This window comes from Gopherus flavomarginatus, chromosome 5 (genome assembly GCF_025201925.1).
Source record: "Gopherus flavomarginatus isolate rGopFla2 chromosome 5, rGopFla2.mat.asm, whole genome shotgun sequence".
In the NCBI taxonomy this organism is placed as follows: domain Eukaryota; kingdom Metazoa; phylum Chordata; order Testudines; family Testudinidae; genus Gopherus; species Gopherus flavomarginatus.
The window spans coordinates 24,298,187-24,325,383 of NC_066621.1; the positions used below are offsets into that span (position 1 = coordinate 24,298,187).

The following is a 27,197-nucleotide window of genomic DNA, read 5'->3' on the forward strand; positions in this document are numbered from 1 at the left end:
AGCTACTAGCCAGTTAGCCAGATCGCTGCTCTAGGCACCCTGCCTCCCTACCATATAAACTAGCAATCCAGCTGCTTGCCACACGCCTTACCCCCCCCTCCCCAAAGCAGTCCCCTAAGCAGCTAACCTGGACAGACACACCTGGCTGTGTGGACACGGAGTCACCAAACTTGGCCTCTGCCGGGCCACGAGAGGGAGCGGTTCCAGGGCTAAGAGCCTGGTACCTTCCCCATGCCCCCAGGAGGTAAGCAAGCGCGTTGCAGCTGCTCACAATGGAACGGCAGTGAGGACAGGTCATCCTGCAGGGCTCTATTATTAACAGCTTGAATCACACCCGAGAGTGAAGCCTGGGCAGGCATTGGGCACAGGTGTTAGGCGTTCACATTGGCTTGCCCTGCCAACATCGGGCAGCCGTGCTGCACAACCTGCAGCTTTTGGCGAGCCCTGCAGGGTAGCGCCAAGGGACATTCATGACATAACCCTCCTGCACGGAGGTGTGGGGCCTAGTGCTGAGCAGTGCAAGGGTCAGCGGGGAAGAGGGCCACAGCGTCTGGCCCAGCTGAAGATGGTAGAAGGCACCTGGGGACTTGCTATCGCCTGCAAATGGCTCTGCTAGTGAACAATTGCAGGGGACTTATCCCTTCCCTGGAACGAGCCGACACAGCCCGTCAGCGCCCCCTGGAGCTTGCCCTGCTGCCTGCTCTGGGGTGACCTCAAAACAGGTGCCATCCCCCAGCACTCTGCCTCAGCCCAGCACCAGCACTCAGAGCCAATGAAATGACAACGGAGCCTGTCCTCATCACGTGCCAGCTGGCATAGGGACGCATATGCCCAGTAGCTCGCTGGCTCCCACCTGAGAGGACTCAGCGGAAACACCAGCCCTGGCAGGCCTCACAGCTCAGGGACAGTTCATGCCCCCTCAGTCCCCATCTACAACAGTGGCTCAGCATCACTGCAGCTGCATCCTTGCTGGGCCGAGGGTACTAATTCTGTTGGCGTAAATGCACCGGTAGAGACAGAACCCCAGCAGGCTGAGCTGGTGCGGACACTGTAGAAGAAGCTGGGACTAGTGACCGATATATGCACGCTACAGGGTGGGAGAATCACATGGACCCTAGAGGAGCCAAGCCCTCAGGTGGGACCAGACTATGTAGGCTGGAAAAACTAAAGCATCACAAAGACAGGCGAGGAGATGACACTTGGGTTAGTGACTAGGAGCCATGGGAGCTGAGTGTGCAGTCCAGCAAAGTGGACAGGCCATGAGTGCAGCCGCCAATACCTTCAGGGTAAGAGTAGAACCAACCGAAGAGCGACAGCCTGGGAAGAGGTCCAGGGACCCGATGGTGGTAGGACACCAGGTGGTGGCTTGCAGCCAAGGCTGAGTGGACAGGGAAACATTCCTACATCAGACTAGTGGGTCCGGGTACTAGATGCCCTGAGGGCAGGATTTGTAGCCCCCCCCCCCGCCATGATGGCAGAGATTGAGGGGCAGGACAAAGAATACATTGGTGGGAATGAGGGCTGGAGTCATCCTGCAGCACGAATGGGAAAGGCCCAAGGGGCATTTTCCTGACTCCGTTATAGGATTGTTACAGGCTCTTGTGCTTTTTCAGAGTACCCCAGTGAGGGCCGTGTGGCAGGTCTGATGAAGAAGAAGGTAGGTTGGCATCTAGCTGGGGCTATAATCAGGCCAGTTGGGGCAGGGGCATCTGTCCCCAAGGACCCAGACACAGGTGCTACATTTTAGGTTGTGTGATCAGTACCATCCCAGCTCACCCCATGTGGGCTGCCTGCTGGTGGAGAGAGGGCTGTCTGTGCGGTCGTGCATATTCTGGCCAGAGCATCGCGGTGGGGACGGGGAGCAGAGACCCAGGCCTTGCTGTCATTGAGTGAGTCTGGTGACAAGCCAAGCCCTGGGAGAGAAGCCGCTTGCAATCCCAGGGCTTTGCTGAGCATGAGCCAGGGGGTGAGGGTGGAGGTGTGTGGAGAGCCCTGTGTCATTAGTGGGCATGTGGGTGAGGGGAGCTCTGGCGTGTCAGGCAGCACAGAGTTTCTGGGAGATGTCAGTGGTCTCAACAGGGAAATGAGTGTAGCCCGACACGTGGAGGGTAGGGGTGGGCATGTACGGGGAGAGCCAAAGCACCGATTCTGGGTTGGGAGCATCTGTATATGGGAGCCCAGGCCTGGGCCCTTGGTGCCCATGCATGGGGAGTGGGCTGGGGCCAGTGGGGAGACAGATGAGTGGAGCTGGAGTCTGGACATACAGTGGGAGGGGAGCGGGGCAGGACATGTCTGTAGGAAGAGAGCTAGGCCAAATCATGGGAGGACCCTGTGTGGGTGCTGGGAAGTAGCTCTGTGCCAGGATTTCCCCTCTGCAGCTAGGCAGATGGGCTGCACAGCCTCTCCTTGCCCGGAGGCTCTGTTCTGTCCTGGTTTCTTTGCTCCCTAGACGAACGCTGCAGCTTGGAGTGAAGTTGCCGCTCGGTAGCGTAGGCAGCAGAAATGCAGCGCACCGTGGAGCCTGCTGGCTTTGGCCCTGTCCCCAGATCTGCGAACGTCTTCAGCTCTGTCCCTCTCTGAAGCAGCATCCTGTGGTGGCAGCCCTGCTCTGATGCTATAGTCCCCCGACGTGCCTTTCGCTGTGACAATAAAAAGATTCCCACGGAGCGTGCATGAGGCACTGCTGCTGCTGTGTGGTCTCTGCGGGCTGAGCCAGAGCAAGGCTCTCAGTTGGCAGGAGCCCAAGGGAGCTCAGTGGCCGTGTCCCCCCATTTCTGCACCCGGGAAGGAGGGGGTCCCTACTGGTCAGGTAGGGGTTAGTACTGGGCTGAGCCTGAGGGTCAGGCTGGAGAGAGCACAGGTTTGTTTAGGTTGTCAGGATTCTGGACCAGCCTCACAAGCCGGCAGGTGTGTGTGTGTGTGTGGGGGGGGGGATGGTTGGGCAGGGAGATGAGAGTGTTTCCACCATGCATGGCAGTTGGGGGGCCTCCAGGAGCATCTGCTGCTGCAAGGGGGCAGTTTGGGGGCAGGAGCTGTGTATAGGGGGTGCAGCACTTCTGGGCTTTGCCTTAGCAATTGGAACTGAGCACCCCTGCCTGTGGGATCAGGCAGGGCTCAGACTGTGTGTGGGCCCCCGGAAGGGCCTGTCACCCTCCCCTGGGGGAAGCTGCTGCTGGGTCCCTGTGCAAGGAGCAACATGAGCAGGCGACCAGGGTGCAGCATGCAGGTGTTAGCAAAGCCATGAGGCAGAGGAAGCGCTGGGGGGAGGCAGATGAAATGGGATCTGTGAGGATGATGGGGAGTGGACAGGGGGCAGTCAGATGAGTGGGGGGAATCAGGGGTCAGCATCACCATGTTGCACGATGGACGCTTGACAAAATTACTGGACTTAGCAATGGACATGGGGAGGGTTATGTCGTTCATTACCATGGAACTCAACATGTTTACCATGGACACTCGTGTCTTTGTAAGGACAAGTTGCTGACCCCTGGGGGGAACGGGAGGGCAGGCACATGGGAGCAGTTTTGCTAAAGATCTCAGCATGCAATGTGCTGTTTTACGCCCTTAGCCCTGGCTGCAAGACCGTGGGGGGTTCGGTCCCGCTGTGCTGCAGGAAGTGGCCTGGCTGGCTCAGCTGATGTCCGCTGTTCCTTAAGGAGCTAATACCCCAGGGGGCCATGCTGCTGCTTTCTTTCTGCAGAGCTGGGAAGCCGAGGGCTGGAGCATTTCAGGCCACGTTTTCAGGCGCTCAGGTCCCACCTCCAGGGCCTGATTTTCCAAAGAACTCAGGACCCATTGCACTGAGCGCTGCGCTGGTGAAACACTGGCCCTGGCCTAGTGGAAATTGAGTGTGTGGCAGGAGCAGGGCTGTCGGCTGGTGATGCTGCCGCCTTCTCCTCCAACTGACCCTTCCGCACCCATGCTCGCTGCAGAGAGAATTCCCTTTCCTGCCTCAGCCCTGCAGTCTCAGTGCAGAGCATGGCCGCCTCTCCACCCTCTGCCCCTTACCTGCTCTGCTCTCCACCCCAGCTGCGTACAGTGTTATTCTTCACGTCCTACCCTGCACTGCGGCATGGCCTTGCTGGGCACTTTAAACCAGCAGCTGCCTTTTACCTTGGAGGGGTGCATTGCCTTGCTGTAGCTGGCTGGGGTCTCACACTGAGCCCACTCCTGAACACTGATCTCTACACCCTTAACCCATCTCTGGGGGCTCTGAGACTCTCCCAGCATTTGCACCCTACCCGTGAAAGGCACAGAGCCTGGGAACTCAGGGCTTGGTCTCACACAGACCCCTTCCTTCTGCCAGCTTCCCCCCATACCTCCACTGATCTGCAGGGCCTCCTACCTCTGACCCTGCCTTCATGATGGGACGCTGTGCTACGATGATCACTCCCTCCCAGAACCTGGCAGCAGACGCTGCTGCTTCCCCGGAGTCTTGAGGAAGGATACCCAAGTACCCCATGCGCCACAGAGGCATTGCTTCCTTGAAGCGCTGTTGTGCCCTGGGGTATAGTGTTTCATATACAATAAGCAGCATTTCTAGGTGGCTGCTTTCTGGCACCCTAGAGCGGATGGGCCCCCCAGGGCAAAGGAAAGCCAGCAGACAGTGACGCCTTTGGAGCGAGCATAGGCCTGGGCGTCAGGAATCCTGGATAGGGGAATGCAGCCACAGACTTTACCTCAGCCCTCTTTCCATGCACGGGGGTCGATCGGTGGTGATGGCCGGGTCTCCTCCATGTCAGGATCTTGGGGGCACCATGCAGCCCAAGAGCATGGGGTTCACATTATGCTACGGGTTTAATTCATAAAGGTCTCAGCAACACAAGCTATTGAATGTGATCCAGGCTGACTTTCCAAAGCAACCAAGCTCCCTGACACATTCATCAGACCAACTGCTATTGCTTCCTTCTCATTTTAAAATTCCCAGCAGAATGAAACACAAAGGGCGCCCCTGCAGAAGCCAACTGGGTACAGACATTAGTGTCACTGGGGCCAGGAACTCACCCCAAATCATTGCAAAGCTCATGCTGATCCCAGAGTAAGCTAGAATTTCCCTGCAACGTGTCCTGCCCAGGGCCGGCTCCAGGTACCAGCTCAGCAAGCAGGTGCATGGGGTGGCCAAGGGGAGGGGGCGGCATGTCGGGCTCTTTGGTGGCGGGTCCCTTGGTCCCTCTCGGAGGGAAGGACCTGCTGCCGAATTGCAGCTGAAGAAGAAAGCGGCACAGTGGAGATGCCGCTGATCACGACTGCACCTTTTTTTTTCCCACCGCTTGGGGCGGCAAAAACCCTGGAGCCGGCCCCGGTCCTGCCTCCTAGAAATCTGAGAGCTGCGCATTCCCCTGTATTAAAAGTATATTTGCGAGCACCTCAGTTGTTCTCTCTTGCAGCCTGCGTGGTAGAACATTGAGCTAATCCCTGAACCCGGATAGAATAACACAGCAGCGTCCCAAATGTTCTGTATCTTGAATAACACAAAATCCCCAGCAGAGTGCTCAATAAGCTGGTGCTGAAAAGGGCAATTCACTTATGGCACAATATATAAAAGGAAAATAATATCCCTGCTACACAACAACGAGTGGCCCATAGCCCCTTTGTGAGTTAACAAGCCCCATCAAGTCTCAGTAGCAAGAAGCGGTCATGATAAAATGGATCAATATGTTACAGGGAGATGGAATAAAACCCTTTAACTAACAATAGCTCAAATACAGTGAGGAAGCTTCATTACTTACAGATCGAAGACTGCTCAGGTCAGAGGCTGTTTATTAACATAGCCCCTTGACTGATCCATCAGGTTAAAAAAAAAAATACTGGAAACTGCATGGCAGTGAAAGGGCTTTAATCTCCTTATGCAGTAGTCTCACCCAATTATTTTTTCCCCATTCAGTCATTCAACAATCAAGCCAAGTCAGTGGTCACAACCCTGCAGCCATGCAGGCTGCATGTCAAGTCTCCATGACCAAGGGTTTGTGCCAGACACAAATCCACCAGACAACGAAGCATGAATTCTTCTTGCTTACAAGAGAATCACTGCATGTGGGCAGACAGAAACAGTGGCCCTCCGGCCTTGTCCAAATAATTAAGGGCTCAGGGAGGAAATCTGCTCGCATTGCACCTAGTGCCCTGGGTCCTGGTCCCTGACTGGGGCTGGTAGGTGTACATCAGCGGCATCAGCTGGCCAACCCAGCTCAGATATGTCAGACAGAATATGGATCAAACCTTGGATATTAGGTAATAACGTGGCAAAGCAGAGGAGTAATGCTCAGCATTTCTAGCACACTACACATATACCGAATCCCCACCATGCATCAGACAAGCTGGGTATTGGTTTTCTTTCCGCTTGCTAAAAAATTGTCTTGGTAGCAGGTTTGTGCAATGGCGCCGACAAGAGATCAGAGCTCACTTGTGTAGAGACTGTCTGTCTGAGGCTGGGGACAAATCACAAAGCAGCTGCCCGCACCCCTCTCCCCCCTGGTCAGTTTAATACCCGTTCAAGGCACACTGCCCCCAGGGGCTAGGTTAGCTTTACAGGCTGCTTTATCATGCACCCCTGCTGCCGTGGTCCCTACAGGCTGCAGCACTGCAGAGGAGCTGGGATTTAGGCATGTCCCAGCCTGGTCCCCAGCATACCTCCTGCAGGGGATGTGTGGGACTGGTGGCATCAGCTTTGTCCCTGGCAGTGAGTCCATGCATGTGGGGAATCTCCCAGGGCGGGGACAGCTGGACAGCTGTTCTGGGGCTGCTTGGCGCTGGCATAGCTGCTGTGAAGGGGCTGTATGGCACTGATGAATTCCTGCATCTGTGGGAGCACTGGGGAATTGGGCTGCAGGCTCTTTCTAACCCTGGGGGTGTGGGAACAGCTGAAAGGCGCAGACTGAAGAGCTGGAGGACGTGTCTGAACAAGGGCCTTCCCCAGGGGCAAGTGCACTAGGATGTCAGGCTGCTGGGCCGGACAGCTAGCCCTGACCCTGCCACTCTGCCCCCGGCCTGCCACTGGAACATGGCCTCCCCAGGCCCAGCTGCATCCCAGAGTCACACCTTACAGCTAAGGGGCCTCCTATTCCACCACCCGTGGCTCAGCAATGTCACCCTCCAAGCTCAGCCGTGCTGCCCTGGGAAGGGCTCGCAGCGGGACCCCAGCCAGGGCGTGTTGCAGACACCCCTCCCCACCGCTGTGGTTCATCCCACTGTCCCTGCAGCCCACCCCGATATAGGGGACCCCGCTTCTGCTGCCCCTCCCCGCTGCCCCATTCCCAATGTCCACAAGCACCCTGGGAGCTGGGAACTGGCATGGGCAGATGCCAGCCCCAGTGGGAGCATCCACCACCCTCACCAGCCCCACCCTACGCTCCAGAGCAAAGGTCACAGGGCAGCTCACTCACGTTACATCCACCACCAGAGGGCGCCATTGCACCAATTTCCCTCCCCCCATCTCTGCAGGGAGGTGCAATAAACAGCTCGGATGACTGCCAGCGAGCGATGCTAGGGGAGGCGGGTGCTTCAGCCACCTGGGCGGCACATTCAGGGGCCCCAGCACCAAAAGGCATGGAGAGCATGCCTCTCCCTTGGCCATTTGTGCTCGGCTTCCAATGCTGAACAGGGGAGCCAGGCCCGGGAGAATCTCCCCAGCCCACAGGCACTCAGTTCTGGGTGATGTACCCCACAGCCCGTGCCCCCGGGGTGGGCAAAGCAGGACAGCGAGGGGCTTGGTAACCATAAACACTTGTCAGCCACACGCCATGGCCATTGGGTTCAGTGTCATCAACCCGGCAAGGTCAAGGCATCAGGCCCCCAGATATTCTGGGATTGGCTGTAGAATCACGAGCTGTTTTGTTTTTAAATGAACTCCTAATTAGTTTGCATTTTATCTGCCTTCATCCTCACCCATGGTGTGTGTGCGCCAAGCACAGCGTCACCAGCTCTCGCCAGGCAGAACGAGGTGGGTGATTTCGACCCCCACTGCAGGAGCACTCATGAAATCACCCATCTTCAGTCAGAGTCATACCACACTACAATCAAGGGATGTGACTGCAGCACGTGTAGACTTCCCCAGGGCAGCTTTAATCTAGCTAAGCTTGGGTACCGATAGTGGGGAAGCTGCTTCAGCCAGGGCCGTAGACACCTGCCTGGAACCCTGGGTATGTACTGATTAGCCTATGCTGCCATGGCCTCTCAGCACTTGAACTAGCTAGATTAAAGCTGGCGTGGCTGTGTCTACATTTCCTGCAGTGCAGACGTAACCTAAATCTAGTGCAAAGCTTGGCGGTGGGTTTGGGATGTGAACTGGGACCCACCAAACTCACTTCATCATGATGGCAATCCCCAGGGGATGGCCTCCTTGCAGATCGAGCGCCTCCCACATCCATCTATGCAAAGCACTTTGTATAGGAGCCACCAACTAGCTCTTAGATGAGAACAAAGGAATATAATTCCCAATGGTGCGGTCGAGTGCTGGGGAGGAACGGGGATGTTGGATTCAGACTGGCACCCTGCAGGTGAAAGGCTCTACTACTCACTAGCAACACCCTATTCATCCAGCCCCACCCCCGGTGCTCGTGTTGCACCTTCGGGAACGCAGCTCCTTTCGGGGAAAAGCAAGATTAACAACTCATGTCCTGTCCTTTTAGAGCTTGTACGGGCCGGGTCTCTCTTCTCCAGCTCCCACGGGCTGCTCTTCATCTCAAACACACTGTCCGGCTGTGGCCTCCTGTGCTTAGCAGGGCAGCTCCCATTCAGCACATACAAGTGCAGGAAATTCAACAGTAAAATCAGCCACTTCCTTCCCCCCAGTTCTAAAATCACCCCAGTAATTACACCAAGATCCTTACCCTACTTTTGATACAGATCAGTATTCCCCATGGCACAGCTGTGCCCATGGATTGCCACTCGCACAAGAAAGAGGTCTATGGTGCTGAGTGTACGGGGCTGTGTGTAGTCATCATCACACCCATCACCAAAGCCCCCTCACCATCCCCAGGTGTTCAGGAGCTGGGTGACCGTGTATCCTGCGTCCCATGTGGAAACTTCCCTGTCATGGTAGCATTGCTGGCTCTCATACTGATTTTAGCACAAGTCTCCTGATGTTAAAGCCCCAGCTCCTGGAAGCAGGGATTACATGGGGGGCTCAGCTTTCAGTTTTAAAAAGTTTCTAACCCCTTTTACCTAGGAGGCAGAAAAGCTGGAAAATGTGGTCCCGAGAGCCAACACCAGAAGGCAAAGGAAGAACCCCCGGTCGTTACTGTGTTTAATTATACCATGTATCAGAGGGGTAGCCGTGTTAGTCTGGAACTGTAAAAGCAGCAAAGAATCCTGTGGCACCTTATAGACTAACAGACGTTTTGCAGCATGAGCTTTCGTGGGTGAACACTCACTTTGTATTCACCCACGAAAGCTCATGCTCCAAAACATCTGTTAGTCTATAAAGTGCCACAGGATTCTTTGCTGCTTTTAATATACCATGATTTTTTTTGAACCAGTCTGATGGTTTTGGGAAGGGAAGGGCTGATTCATGAATTTTGAACATTATAATCCCTAGTTTTTATACAGGACCTTTCATCAGTACATCTCTAAGCACTTTACCAAAGAGGTCAGTATCATTATCCCCATTTTACAGATGGGAAAACTGAAGCACAGATAAGGGCGGTGATGCACGCAAGGTCACCTAGCAGCAGAGCCAGGGATAGAATCAGGGACTCCTATTTCACTACTGTATCCACTGGACCATCTGGCTTCCTCATGGTGCTTTAAAGATCAACACCACATTTTAGGAGCATAACTTTGATCTAGTTGCTATTATTGAAACCTGATGGGATGATTCCTATGACTGGTATCTTAAAATCAATGATTATAATCTATTTAGGAAGGATTGAGCAGGCAAAAGTGACACTGTATGCCAAAAATGGTATTATCTGCTTCCGAGTCAGATAGCTCAGAAAAAGATTATCCTGAATGCTTATCGACGTCCTAAAGCACAAGATGGGATATTAGTTGGTGTCGGCACATGACCATCAAATCACACAAGAGAGCAGGATAACTGGCTCCTTAAGCACCTATCTATAGTGTGTAGGGAAAAAAGGCTGTCTGATCATGGGGGACTTCAATTTGAGTGACCTCTGCTGGAGGTCGCATGCTGCCAGTACTCAAACATCCTCAGAATTTCAAAAATTATAGATGATACATTTCTAACTCACGAAGTGTCACAACCAATCCAGGGTGGGGGATGGGGTGGATGGGTTATATTAGACCTTCTCTTGACAAGTAAAGAGGAATTGATCACAGAACTAAAAATCAGTGGTAGCTTAGGTTTGAGTGATCATGACTTGTTTGTATTTATGTGCAAATAAAATAATGTCCAAACCAGTAAAATATATATGGTGATTTTAAAGGGCCAGTTGCAGAAAGTTGAAAATAGTTACGAATCAAATCATCTGGGGGGAAAATGTAATAAGAAAAATATGAACGATAATTGGAAATTGTTTAAGACCACATTACTAGATGCCCCGAAAGCCACAATCCCACAATCAAGGAAGAAGGTCATACTAGTTTTAAAAAATGAGCCAGTTTAGAGGGGAAGTGAAGACAGTTATAAAAAATAATATGTACAAATGGAAGAAAGGAGAAGTTGATAGTAATGCAGGGGGACTCTCAAATAGGTGCCACCGCTGCTGGAATCCTATGTCTGGTTCTGGTGTCCACAGTTCAGGATGGATATTGATGAATTGGAGAGGGGTCAGAGACAAGCCAGGAGAATGGTTAAAGGATTAGAAAGCCTGCCTCAGAGTGACAGACTCCAGGAGCTCAATCTAGTCAGCTTCAAAAAGAGATGGTTAACGAGTGACTTGATCACCATCTAAGGTGACCAGACAGCAAATGTGAAAAATCGGGACGGGGGGTGGCGGGTAATAGGAGCCTATATAAGAAAAAGACCCAAAAATTGGGACTGTCCCTATAAAATCGGGACATCTGGTCACCCTACCACTGTCTATAAGCACCTACATGGAGAACAAATATTTAATAATGGGCTCTTCAGACTAGCAGACAAAGCTCTAACATGACCCAATGGCTGGAAGCTGAAGCCAGACAAGTTCAAAGGAGAAACAAGGTGTAAATTGTTCACAGGGAGGGTAATTAACCACTGGAACAATTTACCAAGGGTTGAGGTGGATTCTCCATCACTGACTATTTCTAAATCAAGACTGGATGTTTTTCTAAAAGATCAGCTGTAGGAATGATTATGGGGAGGTTCTCAGGCCTGTGTTATGTAGGAGGTCAGACTTGACGATCAGAGCGGTGCCTTATGGTTTGGGAATCTACGACTCTGAAGGGTAACTGGTACTACGTGAATTTGCTGCAATGTGCAGCCATGGTGAGGGCACTGACCTGCCTCCTCAAATACAGAGTTCTCTCCAGAGGTCACAGAGTGGAAAAATTTTGCAGAACTCTGCTGAGAACAATCATCAGAATGGCCTTTCATTTATGAGCCTCCCAGCCCCAGGGCCTCTGGGTGCCTTTGCAAGTCCCAGCTAAACATGTCGATTACAGGAACCTGGCTGCTTGGCTGAATATGATTCAAAGTGGGAACAAGGCCCCATGATCTACAGCAACATCAGCAATAAACTACAAACATCCTAGAGGTTGCTTGACAGGAACACGTCACCCAGTGCAGGTCATGTACACTCCTTCGTGACATATTTTTGCCAAATTAAAGTCTTGGAAGACAGAGTTATAGACGTGAATAAAGAGTGCTTGAGTTGAAACAACATTATTAGCATGATGATTTACAAACAAAGAGACATGAAAATGAAGAGATTCTAAAACCAACCTCAAGTCTCACCCTAATTCTCAATTTACCCACTTATTCTGAAGGAGAGCATGTTTGTAGTTTGTGTAATGTTATCATTGAAAGTTAGGCATTTCAAATATTTCTAAAGCTGCAGTGGTTGATACCAGCGAACCCTCCCACACCAATTAGGCAGACAGTGTGCAGAATTATGGGGGCAGAGCTAAGGTTAATTAACAAAGACTCTTTTTGGTCGGTGTATTTGTTTACTTGGTTATAGAGGCTGCATGGACGTTGAACGTTCTCCAGGTTGTTGGTCACTGGAGATTTTAAAGCAAGTGAGAGCACCGGGAGATATTTGAAGTTCCTGTCAAATATTGTGCTTGTAGAAATGATAACTCCTGGTATCTATGCCAGTGGAGAATGCAGCTTCCATTAGGCCAGGCAAAGCCCATAAGTGCTTGGAGGGTTCTCCTACAGCTCAAATGGGACAGGAGAGCAAATACAAACCTGGGGAAATCTCATGTAACCCATTGGTTCGTGTGTTTCAGAGGTACCATTCTGTGCTGGATCCACAGAGGATGAGTTTGTTAGACAAGCTTGACCCTTTAACTCAAGATGGAGCAGAGCATGCTTTTAGCTCTGGAGGTCCCTGGTATGTCAGCCAAGATGATGTCACAAAGCTGAAAACAACTATGAGCCAAAACAGCTGGAAGAAAGAATTTAAACAGAAAAATGTGAATGATAATTGGGAGCTGGTTAAGAACATTTTCCTAAATGCCCCAAAACCCATAATCTCACAATGGAGAAAGAAGGCTACATTGGTTGAAAAACCAACCTTCCTTACAGGGGAAGTGAAAGCAGCTATAAAATATTATATATTATGTATATAAACAAATGAAAAAAGGGGAAATAGATAGCAATGAATATAAATTAGAAAGAAGGAACTGTATAAAATTGATAAGAGAAGCAAAAAGATGCAAGGAGAAATCTATGGCCAATGGAGTTAAGGACAACAAGGAGTTTTTGAAGTATATCAAGAACAAAGGGAATCCTAACCATGGTACTGGTCCATTACTAGATGAAAATGGTAAAATTGTTAATAATAATGCAGAAAAGGCAGAAGTGTTCAATAAGGATTTCTATTTTGTATTTGGGGGGAAAAGACAGATTGAAGTAGTCATATCATATAATGATAATGAAATACTTCCCTCCCAACAGTAACTTGGGAGGATGTCAAACAGCAGTTACTAAAGTTAGACATTTTAAAATCAGCAGGTCTGGATAACATGCAGCCAAGAATTTTAAGACTTGTTTGAAGACTTCCGTGTACTGTTAATGTTGATTTTTTTTCAACTTGGCTTGGAACTCTGGGGAAGTTCCGGAGGAGTGGAAGAAAGCTAGTGCTGTGCCAATATTGAAAAAGTATAAATGGGCCAACCTGGGTAATTATAGGCCTGTCAGTCTGACATTGATCCCGGGCAAGATAATGGGGAGGCTGATACAGGAGTCAATTAATAAAGAACTAAAGGAGGGGAATATAATTAGTACCAATCACCACGGGCTTATGGAAAACAGAGCCTGTCAAAGTAATTGAATATCTTTTTTTCTGATAAGATTACAAGTTTGCTGATAAAGGTAATAGTGTTAATGTAATATAGTTAGACTTCTATAAGGCATTTGACTTGGTACTGAATGCAATTTCAATTAAGAAACTAGAATGATACAAAATCAACATGGCACATATTAAATGGATTAAAAACTGACTCACAGCTAGTTCTCAAAATGTAATTGTGAGCAAGGAATCATTGCTGAGCGGGTCTGTTTCCAGTGGGGGTCCCACAGCAATCAGTTCTTGATCCTATGCTATTTAACATCTTTACCAATGACCTGGAAGAAAACTTCAAATAATGAGTGATAAAGTTTGCACAAGATAAAGTGATAAAGGACAGGTCACTGATACGGCACAAACTGGACCATCTGGTAAGCTGGGCGCAAGCAGCAATGGCCATGTCTACATTACGCACCACCAGCTGCAGCGTACATGTAGCTGTCCGTCACAGTAAAAAGCAGGCTGTGCCCACGCTGCGGCAGGTAGATACATGTCGGTGAAAGGCTTTCCTGGGGCTGGGGAGGTTGCAGCTCTGGGTCGCGCGCTCTCCCACGGGTGTAAGACTTTCTAGGGGAGCTCAGAGCTCAGATCAGTGACTCACAACTAAAGCATGTGAACAAAGAGGCTTCAGCCCCCATGATACAAGCTCCTACCATGATGGAGTCTGGGGGCAGATGGCATCTGCTTTGGCCAGTGCCACTAAAGGGCAGCCTGAATATCTGCCAGTCCACAGATCATGGCTTGCTATGTCCTTGACGTGGCAGCACTGGCTATGGCTGTCTGTGTATTTACACTATTGCAGCATCCAGAGCTTCCAGAGCAACCAACTCAGGCTTACAAACCTGAAAAAGCCAACCTCACTTACCTCGGGAAGGCCTCCAGCTCAGCATGCAGACCAAGGCACCAGCGAGAGAAGCTGCAGCTAAAAGTAGGTCTATGTCCCGTCAGGCCCTTCTTAGCCCGGTTATGAAGCATGGTTAAGGTCCGGGCTAGGCTCCACATCGGAGGCCTGCCTGGAAGCAAGTTGTGCGTTCAGTGTAGACAGAGAGGCCACCTATTTGTAGTCCCCACAGGCTCATCCCCAGAGTCCCTGGCTTTGCATCTGCACTGGGAGTTTCAGGTGTCCCAACTCCACCAGTGAAAGCTATAGTGCAGGCAGGACAGGGTGGCCTCTGACACATCCCCAGAATACCGGCCACACCCTGCCACCATGACCTGACATGAACCATTGTGACCTTGCAGGCACTGTGCATATGAGGTCATTCTGCCTGGGGCAGAGCCATGTCCGGTACTGGACAGGGACAAATCTTTCAAAAAATATGACTCTCCGGCTTCATACAGGATGCCTGACCTGCTAGACTTGGGCAACTTAGCCCCCACGTCATCTGCCTAAATTCGATTGGAAAATAAGGGATTTTTTCCCTCAGAAAATTAACTTTTCAGCAAAATAATTTGGTCAAATTTTGAAATGTTTCTATTCAACATGGTGCCACGGTGCCTCATGGGAGTAATAGTTTGGGTGCCTTATGCTCCCATTCTCTATTACAGACTGGACTCCTTGGTGGGACTACATCTCCCATGATGCACCACTCTCTCCCCCTTGATGAGGGGAGGGGCCGCATCACAGGAAACATTATGGGAGATGTAGAAGAGAAGGGCATGGGGACATTTACAACCTGAAGCCACTTTCCCCTTGTCCCGCTCTGTACCCCTCTCCCATCTCATAATCCTTTTTGATTTGAGCAGCCTCTGGCTGTGCCAGTTTTAAGAGTGAGCACCACAGTGAGACCCCGGGAGCGAGAACCCATCCGTAATGCTGCAGAGCTGCTGTCTTCCTTTTTTATTTGAGTTAAAGGTAAATCACATCCTTGTCTGTACAGTTCCCCTTTGAATACCTAGATACACTTCACCCTAAAAAAAGAAAGAAAAAAAAAGAACAGTGCAGGCTACAATATCAGAACAGTACAACGGCTGTGAATAAATAATGCTCTATGCTAGCTCAGGTAAACATCTGCTTGGTCTGACCATCTCAGGTCTCTGGGGTCGTTGGTGCCCCTTCCCCATACCAGTCATTTACGATTGTGTGGAGGGGGTGAAGCCAAGTTTGCTCTTTAGACATTAAAGGGGCTTTTGTAAATCAAGGTACGGCACATCTGGGACGGTCCCTGCTCTCTCTAGTGGCCAGTTGCCTAGCTCGGTGTTGTCCAGGTTGTTAGTATTGTCGGTTTCACAGCAGATGTACTGGTGCCAGATTTGCAGGAACGTGGTCCTGAATTTTTGGATCCGGAAGGCATAGACGATGGGGTTCATGGCCGAGTTGCCATGAGTCAAAAAAATTGCAACGTATGTCAGGATGCTGGGAGTCTGGCAGGACGGGCAGAACAAGGTGATGCAGTTGAGCGTGTGCAGCGGAAGCCAGCTCAGTGCAAACAGGAAGAGGACCAGTGCCAAGGACTTGGCAATCTTCAGCTCCTTCCCATAATATTTCTGAGGATCCGATGAGTTGGAGGAGACCTTCTTGTCGAGCTGCTTGCGGATCAGGTTGAAGACCTCCAGGTAGATGATGAGCATCAGCAGCAAGGGAGGCAGCACCCAGACAAAGAAGTTAAAATAGACCATGTACTCCATGCTGATGACGTTCTCGAACTGGCACCTGATGACGAATGCCGTGTGGCTGGCATTTGCCTCCTGAGTCCTCCTCATCTTGTTCAGGTTGTTCCAGCCAAATATGGGGGTCAGTCCCACGAGCAGGGAAACGATCCAGCAGCAAGCGATGGCTGCAGCTGCTCGTCTGGGGGTCACTACATTCTTGTACCTGCGGAGGAGACAGAAAACACCACGCAGTGTTAGATACAGGTGAAATCACAGCTTGGGTCACTTCTTAGCTCCATGCCCTGCAGCAAAAGGGGATTTTGAGAGATAAGCTCCCAGGGAATCACCCAAACAAGTGGCCCAATCTGCAGAAGAGCCCACGATGGGTGCATGTGGGATACTGAGCTCTTTGGAAAATCTGGCCTCAGCATCCACCCATACAGTGAATGCCTGAGGAGGGTGGTGAGGGTGCACCAGGAGGGGAGCACGGATCAAGGAGCTGAGATGAAATGGAGAGGCAAAGAGGCACAGGCAGGCTGGTCAGAGGCTGCAGAGGAGAAAGCTCCTGTGCTAGGAGGGGTGAGACTTTGTGGAGGCTGAGAGAGGGATGGAGACTGAATCTGGTCTTCCAGTGGTTTTACATTGACCTCAGAGGCCAGAGGCAGTTTTAAGCCCAAAGAGGGTGGGGGTCAGAGAATTGCTATGGGCCATTCACTTCTAGGTTACTGTTTGCAGCCCAGCCAAGTTAGCAGTGGCTGGAAGCAGAACACTCCACTCCCATGGTGGGAGCATTTCACACTCACTTTGCAAAGGTGCAAATGACACACAATGGGCAGGGCCGGGCTCTGAGATCCTGTGACAAAGTTATCCCCTTCCTGTAAGTCAGGAGGGATTTTAAAGGGCCCGGATTGTAACCACAGCACGACGCCCTGTTATTTTGCATCACCGTGTGGCATAAATATCGGGTGACACTGACATGGCAAAGTCAGGGTGTCCCAGCAGAATGACATTATGGCTTTCTGGGGCTCTGCCCAAGGGAGCTCTCCAGCTCCATATGGCTGTGTTCAGCTGATGTGGAGTGACCTGGGAAGCCCCACAGAAAAGAGTCCTGACACCGAGGCAGCAATCAACAAAAACCTTCCTCCTGTACCATCTGGTGGCTGGAGGAGAAATCAATCCCCACATACAGTCCCCAGCTAAAACCTCTCCAACGCATCATCAGGGATCTACAACCCATCCTGGACAATGATCCCACACTTTCACAGGCCTTGGGTGGCAGGCCAATCCTTGCCCACAGACAACCTGCCAACCTGAAACATATTCTCACCAGTAACTGCACACCGCACCATAGTAACTCTAGTTCAGGAACCAATCCATGCAACAAACCTCGATGCCAACTCTGTCCACATATCTACACCAGCGACACCATCACAGGACCTAACCAGATCAGCCACACCATCACAGGTTCATTCACCTGCACATCCACCAATGTAATATACGACATCATATGCCAGCAATGCCCCTCTGCTATGTACATCGGCCAAACTGGACAGTCGCTACGGAAAAGGATAAACGGACACAAATCAGATACTAGGAATGGCAATATACAAAAACCTGTAGGAGAACACTTCAACCTCCCTGGCCACACTATAGCAGACCTTAAGGTGGCCATCCTGCAGCAAAAAAACTTCAGGACCAGACTTCAAAGAGAAACTGCTGAACTTCAGTTCATCTGCAAATTTGACACCCTCAGCTCCGGATTAAACAAAGACTGTGAATGGCTTGCCAACTACAAAAACAGTTTCTCCTCCCTTGGTTTTCACACCTCAACTGCTGGAACAGGGCCTCATCCTCCCTGATTGAACTACCTCATTATCTCTAGCTTGCCTGCATATATATACCTGCCCCAGGAAATTTCCACTACATGCATCTGATGAAGTGGGTATTCACCCACGAAAGCTCATGCTCCAAAACGTCTGTTAGTCTATAAGGTGCCACAGGATTCTTTGCTGCTTTTACAGATTCAGACTAACACGGCTACCCCTCTGATACTTGACACCATGCAAGGCACTGCATTTAGCCGTATGGAGTGGAAATCCATCAACCTCATGAAGAAACTTGCACAAATACAGACAGATATCATCTTCCTTTCCAAATGCAAATGGATGGACATCATACCAAATGGACTAAAGGTAAAAAATCCACTGCTATCTACATACTACACAGACCACAGTGAGAGATTATGCCATGCTCTATCAAAGAAACTGAGGAACCATCTGATCAGCATCCTATACAGCAAACAGGAAAACATCAAAAAAGAGCTCTCCAACCTGGAGACTCTCATTAATAACCAAACTTCCATACAAACGGACTTCACTAAAATAAGACAGGAGATCTACATTACTCACTTCACCTCTCTACAAAGGAAAAAGGACTGTAAGCTGTCAAAACTCCTACCTGCCTCATGGGGCCACAACTGTGGTACCCCCAACCCACCCAGCAATATTGTCAATCTATCCAACTACACACTCAGCCCAGAAGAAAAGTCTGTCGTATCTCGCGGACTCTCTTTCTGCCCTGCCACCCCCACCAACATGATACAGTTCTGCGGCGATCTGGAAGCCTACTTTCGCCATCTCCGACTCAAAGAATACTTTCAGGACAACACTGAACAGCGCACTGATACACAGGTGCCCTCCCACCAACAGCACAAGAAGAACTCCACATGGACTCCTCCTGAGGTTCGAAATGACAGTCTGGACCTCTACATTGAATGCTTCCGCCGACGTGCACAGGCAGAAATTGTGGAAAAACAACATCGCTTGCCTCATAACCTAAGTCGTGCAGAACGCAATGCCATCCACAGCCTCAGAAACCACCCAGACATTATCATCAAAGAGGCTGATAAAGGAGGTGCTGTTGTCATCATGGACAGGTCTGACTACCAAAAGGAGGCTGCCAGACAACTCTCCAACGCCGAATTCTACAGGCCACTTCCCTCAGATCCCACTGAGAAATACACTAAGAAACTGCAGCATCTACTCAGGACACTCCCTACACTAATACCGGAACAAATCAACATACCCTTAGAGCCCCGACCAGGGTTATTCTATCTACTACCCAAGTTCCACAAACCCGGAAATCCTGGACGCCCCATCATCTCGGGCATTGGCACTCTCACTGAAGGACTGTCTGGATATGTGGACTCTCTACTCAGACCCTATGCCACCAGCACTCCCAGTTATCTCCGTGACACCACTGATTTCCTGAGCAAACTACAATGCATTGGTGACCTTCCAGAAAACACCATCCTAGCCACCATGGATGTAGAGGCTCTCTACACAAACATCCCACACACAGATGGACTACAAGCTGTCAGGAACAGTATCCCTGATGATGCCACAGCACAACTGGCTGCTGAACTCTGTGCCTTTACCCTCACACACAACTATTTCAAATTTGATGACATATATATCTCCAGATCAGTGGCACCGCTATGGGCACCCGCATGGCCCCAAAATATGCCAATATTTTTATGGCTGACCTGGAACAATGCTTCCTCAGCTCTTGTTCACTCACGCCCCTTCTCTACCTACGCTACATTGATGACATCTTCATCATCTGGACCCATGGGAAGGAGTCTCTAGAAAAATTCCACCACAATTTCAACAGCTTCCACCCCACCATCAACCTCAGCCTGGACCAATCTACACGGGAGGTCCACTTCCTAGACACCACCGTGCAAATAAGTGATGGTCACATTACCACCACCCTATACCAAAAACCTACCGACTGCTATGCCTACCTTCATGCCTCCAGCTTCCATCCCGGGCACATCACACGATCCATTGTCTACAGCCAAGCACTGAGGTACAACCGCATCTGCTCTAACCCCTCAGACAGAGATCAACACCTACAAAATCTCCACCAAGCATTCTCAAAACTACAATACCCGCATGAGGAAATAAGGAAACAGATCAACAGAGCCAGACGTGTACCCAGAAGCCTCCTACTGCAAGACAAACCCAAGAAAGAAACCAACAGGACTCCACTGGCCATCACATACAGCCCCCAGCTAAAACCCCTCCAACGCATCATCAGGGATCTACAACCCATCCTGGACAATGATCCCACACTTTCACAGGCCTTGGGTGGCAGGCCAGTCCTCGCCCACAGGCAACCTGCCAACCTGAAACATATTCTCACCAGTAACTGCACACCTCACCATAGTAACTCTAGTTCAGGAACCAATCCATGCAATAAACCTCGATGCCAACTCTGCCCACATATCTACACCAGCGACACCATCACAGGACCTAACCAGATCAGCCACACCATCACCGGTTCATTCTCCTGCACATCCACCAATGTAATATACGCCATCATATGCCAGCAATGCCCCTCTGCTATGTACATCGGCCAAACTGGACAGTCACTACAGAAAAGGATGCATGGACACAAATCAGATATTAGGAATGGCAATATACAAAAACCTGTAGGAGAGCACTTCAACCTCCCTGGCCACACTATAGCAGACCTTAAGGTGGCCATCCTGCAGCAAAAAAACTTCAGGACCAGACTTCAAAGAGAAACTGCTGAGCTTCAGTTCATCTGCAAATTTGACACCATCAGCTCAGGATTAAACAAAGACTGTGAATGGCTTGCCAATTACAAGAACAGTTTCTCCTCCCTTGGTTTTCACACCTCAACTGCTAGAACAGGGCATCATCCTCCCTGATTGAACTACCTCATTATCTCTAGCTTGCCTGCATATATATATCTGCCCCTGGAAATTTCCACTACATGCATCTGACGAAGTGGGTATTCACCCATGAAAGCTCATGCTCCAAAACGTCTGTTAGTCTATAAGGTGCCACAGGATTCTTTGCTGCTTTTACAATCCCCCACTGCTGCCAGTATGAGAAGCTTCTGGACAAGGGCTTTTTCATTTCCTAATATATCAGTTCCCGAGGACCACGACTGCCTTCTCTGAGGCCTGGGCTGAGGGGCGGGAGAGACAAAGATTGTCTATTCTTAGGTGGTGCTTTGCACGGCTCAGCTCCCAGCACCTCTGTTCAGCTCTCCAATGTACCCACCTGCCACAGGAAAACATTCTGGGGTTGTTCCCCTTTTCAAAATATTGTCATGACCAATCAATAAAGCCTGGAAGGTCTTATTTCACCCGCCTAACAAAAGTTTTAGCATCAGAACAGCAGGTCTTGCCTTCCCTGCTTTTGCAGAAGATCTTCGAGGAGGGTGTTGAGGTGAGGAGCAAAAGTTTTAGCAGTGCTTAACTGAAGGGATGGAGGTGTTGAAACTTTAACCAAGAATGCCTTTCTATCTACTGTTTGTTGGGCATTTCAATTGCATAGGTGTGAACACCAACAAACTAGAACGTAGCTCAGTCTGACTAACCCTCCCTCCCTCACCCATTGCTCAGGTTTCACGTCTGTGGTGCTGATGGTATCATAATCCTACCAGGTCTCTAGAGTCTCCTAGGAAAAACTGGGGAGACAAGCCCAGTAGCTCGGATGAAAAGACAAAACCGAAAGGAACTGTACCATCCCCCCGTCACTTCAGGGGGGTTTATACACAAGAAAACAAAGTAAGGGCTCAAACCCAATCTTTCCCCATTGCAGGTCACCTTCAACGTCAGCTCTCTGGGCTTTTGCTGTCCTAATACGCAGGATGTCAGAAGGTGGAGTGAGCCTAATGGAGTGTGTCATGGCCCCCCAGAGCAGCGTGAGGAGGGGAGGTGCGGAAGGAAAGGCTGCTAATCTCATTAGAGCACTGAGCATAAATTATTCAATAACCATAAGCGTGCTCTGGTCTATCTATCAGCGGAGAAGGGTTTGTTGCAGTCAATCCCCATTTGTTTCCCCTGCTAAGCACCTCTTGTCTGGGAAATGATTCCTATCAACCAGAGGGGCAGGCTGGTTCCCACGGGAAGGATGGCGGGGCTGAGAATTGCTTGCTGTTCCCTTCGCGAGCTGAGCCCGTGTTCTGAGTTGGTGATTTATACTCCAGGAAGGGAGCAGCCTCTGGGAAGAAGCGGGTGACTCAGGAGAAAGGTGCCATGTGGCTTGAAAAGCAAGGCAGGGGCCCCGGGAGCAGAGGGAGCAAGGAAGGGCTGGCTGGCGGCAAGCACAGGGGAGCTTGGGTGGCATCACTCTCTACTCAGAGTGGTCTTGTGAATTTGGACAGAGCAGGGAAAAGGGGGATATTCCTCCCTTGGAGCAATTGGGGGCAGGATCCTCCAGGACTAGAGAGAACTCCGGAAAATGGGGAGCCCCTGGAAGGGCTGTGGACTGGAGGGGCAGCGAAGCTGGGATAGAGAGCTCCTCCAGGGAGCCAGGCAGGGGGCTGGGATGGGGACTCCCTCAGAGGGAGTGGGGTTGAACATCCCCTGTATATGCCACATCTTTTACAGATGTCTAAATACTGCGATTGGGACTATTTCTTGTATCCCTCCAACTGGGAAAGCCAGTGCCGTTGCCACCCTGAGTCCAGTGGTGCCAAGCTCAGGGGAAAGGGGAATTATAACCGACTGGTTTCAAACCCTCTCACAAGGACCTGCCTACAGCCATGCCCACATGCAGCCTATTCTCTCCAGTCCTCGCTGGGCTAGGAACAAGCCACTGGGAACCCCCATCCAACGAGTTGCAGCTCCCATTTCTCAGCTCCAGATAGTGGATTTTCTGGGAGTGGCGTGTCCTGTTGATTTGAGTGGGAGCTGAGCAGGTTCCGTACCATCCTGGTGCAGGCCCCTCAGAGCAGCGTCACTTAGCAGGGAGGGAATGGTGAGGAGGGGCCGTATCTCTGGCGAGAGCGATAGCTCAGAGATTGGGGCTCCTTGAATCTGCTGTGGGGTTTGTCAGGGCTGGAGGTAGTTGGAGAGCTGGGCCAGTGCGGAGAGCAGGGGGGTGGGGTGGACAGAGGGCGTGATACTTTAATTGCCTCCGCATACTGCATTTTACAGCAGGGATTGATGCTGTCTCAGTCTGATGAATCTGTCTCCAGTGCCCAGAGGCCCCTGGTGAGGAGCCCTTTCTGGGCTCGGACCCGGGACAGCAGCCAGGCAGCTGCTCAGACAGCATCTCTGCCATTGCCTGTTTCGATGCTAGGTATTTACAGCTTGTGTATTTGAACCCCAGGAGAAGGGAGCTCTGGCTGTGTTGCTCCCGCTTTCCACTAACCAGTGGCCATATGGCTGGCATGGTATCCCAGAGGAGGGAGGACGTTGGGGGGTGGGGGGGACACGCAGGGAACCTGTCTTTGCTGGATGCCTTCCCCACCCTGCAGCAGATCACTTCAGCCAGCTGGAAATGATAAGCACCCTGCAAAGCTCCGGGGTGTGTGCAAGCCAGTGCTGCCCAGAAGCAGCACACAGCACGCACCCTCGCTGCACGCACAGACACACTCCCTTCTCATTTCCACGCCACCGAACCCCATTCCCTGTGCTCCCTCATCTGTCTGTATCCACCTGGGGTCTTGCCTTCTACTTCAATCGGAAGCTCCTTGGGGGGTGGGCAGTCGTTTTGCTGTGTTTGTACAGTGCCTGGCACAACGGGGGCTGGGCCATGTCAGGGGGTTCCCTACGGGCTATGGTAACGCAAATAACACTCAGCCCCACGGTCCCCCTGTACTCCACTACACCCTCCCAGTGCCTGCACCCCCGCTTCCCCACACGGCCCAGCCACGTCACGCCCAGCTTGCTAAACCCATCCCCTTTGCATCCCACATCCCATTGGCGACACCTTCAGCGCCCTCCCTACCTGGTGACACACCTAGATCACGCCCGGCCTCTCCACCCCCACCAACACAAAGATCCCGCCACAGCTACTACCTATGCCCCACCATACACCTTCTCCTGCCTGCACCCACTCCCTACTCAAACAGGTCCCTTGCACACCATCTCCCCAGATCACACACACAGAGTGTAACCACCCTCCCACCCAACCCTCCCACAATCCTACCTTCCAACCCCCCCACCCACATACATCCTGCCCTAAAGCCCCCATCAGCCCTCTACATAACCTGTCTGATCCATCTTGGGCATTTGTAACGGCCATGCATCAGCACATCACTCGCCATCCTGCCTGCTCCCCTGTCTCTGCACGTGCCCACGATTCAGTTCCCGGTACTGTACGGTTTTCACAAGCCATAGAGGACTCCCTTCCCTCAATTGCACTGGGAAGAACAGACCCCAGATTCAGGGACCCTCAGACAGCTCTTCTCCACAGCCTGTGGGTGGGAATACAAAATGTTGGCAGGAGACTATGTCAGAGATGGGATTGGAATGTGTGCATTTGCGTGTTTCTGTGTTGGTGTGCGCACGTGCATGTCTGTGAATAGGTGTTTGTGCACGCTTCCCTCCCCTTTGTTACCATTATTGCTTTGTGCCCGAGAATGACACGTTGCACCATGGATAATGGTGCACATGCCTCTCGAAGAGCTTGCAAGAAGAGGCAGGAGGAGTCAGCGACACTGGGAGAAGGGTAGGACAAGACATAGAACAGCACTAGTGTGAGCTCACTTGGGAGACACTAATGCCCAAGGCTGGGGGCGGTAAAGTTTTCTTCCATCATAAGCATGACACCCCCCACCCAGGTACTGCCATCTACCGAACCGCTGACTTATCCAGATAAATAAACAAAGTGAAATAGTGGAATTAATAACACCTAACCCAATCAGAACCAAACATCGTACCCCAAGGATTGACCCTGAAAACAGAAGCGTCAGAGATACCAGAAAGTCCACTAGGGACTTGACTATCTCACATGGAAGGTGCCCAGATCCTATTGTGATGGGCACCGGCATAAAACTCTGACAGATAGATAGATGTCATCCTCTTTTATGTCATCCCCTCAAGTCCTCTCTGCTCTGCCAGTGCCCCCCTGGGTACCCTTTTCGTCTTCTTCCTCATGCTTCTTCCATCTTCACGTCACTCCCTCGCCTCATTGAAATCCCACCCAACACTCAACTCCAGCCACGGAGCCCATGTGAAGTGAGGGACCATCGGGGTGTGAATGGACCTCACCCTCCTCTGTCCTCCATCCATCTCCAGGACTGTTTTTACCTTCATTTATGTCATCCTGAATTTAGTCCTCCTCAGGGCAGGACTGTGGGTTTGTGTGGTACCTGGCACTTGTTCAGGTGCTCGAAAAATCACATTAATAGCAAATACATTCATTATTGTTATGCCTCATGGTTAGAAGTGCAGAAAGGCAGAACAAGGAGAGGCGGCTGGGAGTTAAAACCAGACTGATTCAAATTAGAAATCAGGGACAAATGTTTAACTATGAGGATGATTGACCCTTGGAACAAACTCCCCAGGGAAGTGGCAGATTCTCCATCTCTTGATGTCTTCAGACCCAGACTGGAGCCTTTCTGGAAAAGAGACTTTAGCCAAACACACATTATTGGGCTCAATACAGAGATAACTGAGTGAAATTTAATGACTTGTGTTATGCAGGAAGCTAGACTAGCTGATGTAATGGTCCCTTCTGGCCTTCAACTCTATGAATTTACACTTTTATTACATCCCCCTTCAGTATCTCATCATTGTGCTAATGGGTTTTTCTTCTCTCTTGGTTTTCAGCTCCACCTATCACCACGATAGGGGAGCTTCACACTGAACAGCACAACACTCAAGTTACAATTACAGTATTTTTCAAAACAACCTCTGCTTTAAAGCTTAGCCTGATTCCATTTCCAGCAGCCACCTCTTACTGCAAGTCAGAGTTGGTGGCTGAGCATGGCCCTGTTGACATTAGAGAAATTTGTACTCATGTATTATCTATGATTCAATTCTCCAGGGCAAACCACGAATGGAGCCGGAAGACATGTTTCGTCATCCAAAAGGATTTTATTTCTTACAAAAAATGTTTTTTGGGCAGTACAAACATTTTTACACAAAATGGCCAGGTCGTTTGGAATTTTTCAATTTCATTTGGGTTTAATTTGAAACAAAATATTTTCAGGTTTTGGGCCCTTCCCATCCTTTTCCAGTGGAAAAAGGAGGGGGAGGGAGAGATGGGGGGAAATACCCTCAAAACTGCCCCTCCCCCCAAATTATTAATTTAGATTCAAATCAAAATGAAATGTTTCCATTTTGTTTTCACAAAAAATGAAAAATTTTGGAGAAAATTTTCACATGAAACAAATGTTTTTAGTTTCTTTGGATTTTTTGTTTGTAGAAAATAGCTATAATTTTCCAAGTAGCCCTAGCAGCTGTGCTGGACTCAAATAAAGTCATTCTTACATGGTACATCTTATTCCAATAAGATCCCCAGGGAAATAAATCAGTGAAAAGTTCTCTAAGAAAACAGGGCTCAGCTAGTCACATGAAGCTGGACAAAGTGAGTGGGGATGGGAAAGTAAAACTGAAATGCAGCTTATCTGAGTTATGATTACGCAGAAATAAAAGCCAGAATGGTTGCTGATCTCACGGAAAACCCTTGACAAAAAGGCTTTGATCTCTGGTGGTTTAGGTTTCTGACCCTTTTTCCCTTGCCTATCTTTGCTTCAGATCTTGCAGACTCCTGGAGGCCGCTGCACAAAGACATGGAGGATGAGCGCTATGAAGAGTTGTGAAACCTCAGATGTTTCTCCAGGAAGCGTTTAAAGGACACTTTGTAAAAAAGTTAAAGATTTATGAGACTGAAGTTGGATACTTATTCCCAGCTGCTTGCTCACTGACTGGAAATAATCACTTATCACCAGAGGGAGTCATAATGTAAACTTGTTAATTTATCACTGTTCTTTACTTCTGTGATAACAGCCCCCAAAAGGGTTACTGGGTGCAGTCCGCATATGCTGGAAGTGAGCTCTAGGCCCAGGGCTATGTCTTATGTTCCTAAAAGCTCACGCTTCAAGGTTTCAACCAGCCACTCGCAGGGGTCAGAAAGGGATGTCCCCTCGCAATGCGTTCTGTTTTTGTTTTTTTAAATCTCCTTCCTCTGAAGCATCCAGGATGGCTGCAGCTGGAGATGGGACATAGGAAGAGGAGCACCAGGGCTCTGTGGTGGCACTGAGCAACTGCTCTCTGAGGAGCTTGGCTGGCTGTTTCTTGCTCACATGTCCCGGGTCTAACTGATTGCCAGATGTGGGGTTGGCAAGGAATTTCCCCCCAGGTCAGATTGGCCAGGGCCCTGGGGTTTTTTGCCTTCCTCCACAGCTAGGGCTGCCAACTTTCTAATCACACAAAACTGAACA

General features: G+C 50.3%; 2 protein-coding genes across 6 annotated transcripts in view; one reads left to right on the top strand and one right to left on the bottom strand.

The window, feature by feature from the left end:
• The window catches only part of MYBPH (myosin binding protein H), a 32,307-nt gene extending 29,640 nt beyond the window's left edge, over positions 1-2,667 (top strand). For 3 of the 4 annotated variants that reach the window (XM_050956257.1, XM_050956255.1, XM_050956258.1), the window contains one exon: positions 1,614-2,667. In XM_050956257.1, the coding sequence (XP_050812214.1) occupies positions 1,614-1,747 (134 nt within the window). In that variant the 3' untranslated portion in view covers positions 1,748-2,667. The remainder of the gene's footprint in view (positions 1-1,613) is intronic. The other variant, XM_050956256.1, reaches the window with a different exon arrangement.
• A 12,428-nt stretch (positions 2,668-15,095) lies between these two features.
• ADORA1 (adenosine A1 receptor) overlaps positions 15,096-27,197 on the bottom strand; it is a 72,803-nt gene continuing 60,701 nt past the window's right edge. For both annotated transcript variants that reach the window (XM_050956361.1, XM_050956362.1), the window contains exon 3: positions 15,096-16,203. In XM_050956361.1, coding sequence (XP_050812318.1) covers positions 15,507-16,203 — 697 coding nt within the window. In that variant the 3' untranslated portion in view covers positions 15,096-15,506. The remainder of the gene's footprint in view (positions 16,204-27,197) is intronic.